Source organism: Oncorhynchus mykiss, chromosome 2, assembly GCF_013265735.2.
Source record: "Oncorhynchus mykiss isolate Arlee chromosome 2, USDA_OmykA_1.1, whole genome shotgun sequence".
NCBI lineage: Eukaryota > Metazoa > Chordata > Actinopteri > Salmoniformes > Salmonidae > Oncorhynchus > Oncorhynchus mykiss.
This window is the reverse complement of record NC_048566.1, coordinates 36,184,606-36,189,586: the sequence shown is the minus strand read 5'-3', so window position 1 is coordinate 36,189,586 and position 4,981 is coordinate 36,184,606. Positions and strand designations below refer to the sequence as shown.

General features: G+C 41.7%; 1 protein-coding gene across 3 annotated transcripts in view; it reads left to right on the top strand.

Moving 5' to 3' along the window:
- The first annotated feature begins 638 nt into the window (after positions 1 to 638).
- The window catches only part of LOC110488787 (protein argonaute-3), a 45,062-nt gene continuing 40,719 nt past the window's right edge, over positions 639 to 4,981 (top strand). The window contains exons 1-2 of one of the 3 annotated variants that reach the window (XM_036947333.1): positions 639 to 1,130; positions 1,321 to 1,549. In XM_036947333.1, coding sequence (XP_036803228.1) covers positions 1,531 to 1,549 — 19 coding nt within the window. In that variant the 5' untranslated portion in view covers positions 639 to 1,130; positions 1,321 to 1,530. Of the gene's footprint in view, positions 1,550 to 4,981 lie in introns of all 3 variants that reach the window. The other 2 variants (XM_021561185.2, XM_036947335.1) reach the window with 2 other exon arrangements.

The window sequence follows — 4,981 nt, the reverse complement described above, 5'->3', positions numbered from 1 at the left end:
TCTTGTTGATTGTTGTTGTTGTACTGACAAACTTAATGGATTTATGGTCAGTCCTGAAAGACCCATGTGTATGCAGGTTTTTATTTGTTATTATGACAGATACCGACACTTCTGTAGCCTAGCCTAAATCACATCATAAAGCTTCAACCACTATCTCTGAAACCATAATCCATTTAAAATAAATGTACGTCAGTCTGTAGAGAGAAAGGGGGAAACATTTTAACATAAGAACTTACATGGTTTCTGTGTTATCTGTAATATAGTTAATTCCCGTTGGCTAAAGTCGAAGCACAGAGTTTGTAAACAGAGGCGCAACATCGCGAGACTTGCAGGAATGCTTGCGAAACTGGCCAAGCAGACCAGGCCGGAGTTTGGGGTGAAAAGTCAATGAGAGAAGTGAAAAAAAACTTCCTCCTTTGTTAATTTTTCGAAATCTAAAGGCACAACCTAGATTCGAGCCAATGTCTTAAGTAATTGAACATGTTATTACTATAACCTCGTGAAAGTGACAAACGGACTCGTTTTCATTTTCGTCAAAAATAACATAATGAAGGGGGTGCTTTTTGATTACGGCGTGCACATGCGCAATTAGCCGCGAGACGACCGTTAGATCCAATAACGTATTTCTGCGCATGAGCTTAGCTAGCTAACGTGATCGGGGATTCCTATTGGAGAAGCAGTTTCTGCCTATCTTCAGACTGTACTGTCTTTGGGCGAAGTGCTTCATTCTGACGTTTGGCGTTTCCTATTGAGATAGAACACACCTCTTCCTGTCGGTGTCAGAGTAGTAACTTCACCATATTTAGTTGGTCAGAGCCCCACAGAGTTGAGCACAGGCAACCGGGCTGAAAATCTTAGTCATATCGGCGAATGCAACCGGGAGTTGATAGCCTAGAAACAGCGAGACTGGCCGCTTTTGGAGAGTGACATCAGTGGAAACAAGGCTGCACATCAAAACGGGTGCAAGCTGCCTATCGACAGCAGACTTTGAGTGATAAGTAGCTGTTCAATTGTCGGATGAGAATTCTAACTAGGAGTCGAAGATGGCTAGCTAGCTTATTATCGCCCAGCCTTAAATTCGATATCTGCTGTACGTAAAACCGAATTTCAGATTTTTATAAAGCGAACTGGTAAGAAACTAAAGAGCCCAGTGAATCTGCAATTATGATATCTTGACAAGTGTCAGTTAGCTATGTTTTTCTCAATCCATTTGCTAATCTAGCTAGTTGCTAGCTAGTTTCAGCGTCGTTGAAGCTCGAGCAAGTATCGCCGTGGCAGTGAAATCTGATTGGATACCTTGATCGTGTGAACAACTTGCAGACGCTGGGTCGAGGAAGACCCTCGTCCAAAGGGACTGGAACAGGGGCTCGTTTGACAGTGAGCGGAGAGGAGAACTCTGGGGAACCCGTAACTACTCGGCTGCATCGCCTGTGAGGCGTTGAACTGCCGATAAACCAGATTGAACCAAGCAAGAGTTCCTGACGTTTGACATCTGTGATCCGGGGAGTAAACCGGGCAGGGACCTCATGAATGGAAATCGGAACTACAGGTAACTAATTGGTTGTCATTGCTCTTATGCCAAAATGATCTACTAAATTGTTGCATGTGATGTTTCCCAACACTGACATTGCAACACAAGCAACCAACCTTCCTGCACAGTAAGTTGAAATGGAAATGTATTTAACTTCTGGCTTCACGCGGACTGTTTTTGTTAAATACAATTGAAACTAGAGGTCGACCGAATTATGATTTGTTTAACACAGATAACGATTTATTGGAGGACCAAAAAAAGCCTATACCGGTTAATCTGCTTATATGTGTGTGTGTGTGTGTGTGTGTGTGTGTGTAATAATTACAACACTGAATGAACAATGAACACTTTTATTGTAACTTAATTTAATACATAACATCTATTTAGTCTCAAATAAATTAATCATGTTCAATTTGGTTTAAATAATGCAAAAACAGTTGTTGGAGAAGAGTAAAAGTGCAATATGTGCCATGTAAAAAAAGCTAACGTTTAAGTTCCTTGCTCAGAACATGAGAATATATAAAAGCTGGTGGTTCCTTTTAACATGAGTCTTCAATATTCCCAGGTAAGAAGTTTTACTTTGTAGCTTTTATAGGACTATTCATCTCTATACCATTTGTGTTTTTTAATATTATTTATCTGTTATTTTACCAGATAAATTGACTGAGAACACGTTCTCATTTACAGCAACGACCTGGGGAATAGTAACAGGGGAGAGGGGGATGAATGAGCCAATTATAAACTGTCGATTATTAGGTGACCGTGATGGCTTGAGGGCCAGATTTAGCAAGGACACCAGGGTTAACACTCCTACTCTTACGATAAGTGCCATGGGATCTTTAATGACCTCAGAGAGTCAGGACACCCGTTTAATGTCCCATCCGAAAGACGGCACCCTACACAGGGCAGTGTCCCCAATCACTGCCCTGGGGCATTGGGGTATTTTTTAGACCAGAGGAAAGAGTGCCTCCTACTGGCCCTCCAACAACAATTCCAGCAGCATCTGGTCTCCCATCTAGGGACGGACCAGGACCAACCCTGCTTAGCTTCAGAAGCAATTTCAGAAGCAATTTCATAGACCTTTGACTATAGGATGTTCTTATAGGCATTTTAGGATTGCCAGCCTAACCTCGGGAGTTGATAGGCTTGAAGTCATAAACAGCGCTGTGCTTCAAGCATTGCTAAGAGCTGCTGGCAAACACTGTAAAGTGCTGTTTGAATGAATGCTTACGAGCCTGCTGCATTCTACCACCGCTCAGTCAGACTGCTCTGTCAAATATCAAATCATAGACTTAATTATAATAAACACAGAAATATGAGCCTTAGGTCATTAATATGGTCTAATCAAGAAACTATCAAAAACAACTTTTATTCTTTAAGTGAAATACGGAATCATTCTGTGTTTTATCGAAGGGGTAGCAAACCTAAGTCTAAATATTGCTGTTACATTGCACAACCTTCAATGTTATGTCATAATTATGTACAATTCCGGCAAATTAATTACGGTCTTTGTTAGGAAGAAATGGTCTTCACACAGTACTCAACGAGCCAGGCGACCCCAAACTGCTGCATATACCCTGACTCCGAACGCAAGAGAAGTGACACAATTTCAGGCACCGCATTGATTATATGCAATGCAGGACAAGCTAGTTAAACTAGTAATATCATCAACCATGTGTAGTTTGATAGTTTTTTTTATAAGGTAAGTTTAATGCTAGCTAGCAACTTACCTTGTCTCCTCGCTGCCTGCACTCACGTAACAGGTGGTCAGCCTGCCACACAGTCTCCTCGTGGATTGCAATATAATCAGCCATAATCGGCTTGCAAAAATGCAGATGACCGCTTATGAAAAGTTGAAATCGGCCCTAATTAATCGTCCATTCTGATTAATCGGTCAACATCTAATTGAAAGCAATGCTAGTGCATGTAAATACACCCATTGTGGCTAAAAACACCTAGGTATATTCATGAATGGCTACTGGCTACTATTTGTTTAACTGTAGCTAGGGGAGTTCCTCAACAGTTGTCTGTTGGCCATGTGTGAGTCACAGGTGAAATGTAATTCAATACATACACAATGTGGGAGTACAGTGTCTTTGATGAAGTCTTGTAGTTAGTCATAAGTGGAGCAATGCCACAAAACGTTTGTTAAGTCTCCATTTCATAGCATCACACTTCAACCTTCATGGGTATCTTCCTACTCACGTCGTTTAATCGTTAGTCATAGAAAAGTCCACATGGTTATGCATGAGTCGTTCAGCACACGTGATTGGCGGCACCTTAATTGGGGAGAACGGACTCGGTGTAGTATCAAACACATGGTCTCCAGCCATCTCCTGCCATTCCATTCCATTTGAGCTGTTCCGGACATAATTATGAGTCGTTCTCCCCTCCGCAGCCTCCTGTGGTTCAGCAATAGGGTTGTCTTGTTTGTCACAGCAGACATGTGCCACACTGTTTATCAGGGGTCAGTAGGGCCCTATAAAATCACTTCCGGAACATGAGGACAAAATCCAGACATTAAAACGGAATTCAACAATATTCAAAAATGTATTGAACTTAGGTATTATTTTGCTCAAGTTAATCATAAGACATGAACAAAATGCATCAGTGATTTGTAGTTTCCTTCAACTTTCTGAAACGGGAATTCCCCTGTGTGCCTTTTTAAAAAATGTATCCCTTATTTTACCAGGTAAGTTGACTGATAACACGTTCTCATTTACAGCAACGACCTGGGGAATAGTTACAGGGGAGAGGGGATGAATGAGCTAATTGTAAGTTGGGGATGATTAGGTGGCCATGATGAGGGCCAGATTGGGAATTTAGCCAGGACGCCAGGGTTAACACCACTACTCTTTTGTAAGTGCTATGGGCTCTTCAGTGACCACAAAGAGTCCGTACACCCGTTATTAAAGTCCCATCTGAAAGACGGCACCCTACACAGGGCAACGTCCCCAATCACTGCCCTATAGACTAGAGGAAATGGTGCTTCCTACTGACCCTTCCATTGTCTCTAGCTGGTGCACACTTTTGCATTAAAGGGTAACTACATCAACATTTCTTAGATTTTTCCCAGACTTCAAAAGTGGTCTGCTGATGTTTGAGCATTGTTATGGACTTCGAAAAAAATGAAATAACCATGTTCTATTAGAAAAGTTTGATTTCGATGTTATAGGGGCCTAGTTCAGGAGAGGCAAAGTTACTGACTAGTTTTCCTTATTCAAAGCATTTCAGTTTGAATAGTAAGTGGGACTGCATGGTCATCTTCTCTCATGACTAGACTGCAAAACAGTGGTGATGTGTAGGCTAGGCCTAAATCAAAAGGGAAAGCATCCATAATAGAGGAGACCCTGTATAACCTAGATGGTAGCCTAGGTCAGACAGTTCCTTCTTGCCGTTTACAATGACAGGCAGGGAAACTGTTTTTTACAGTTTGCTTTGTCTGTTGTC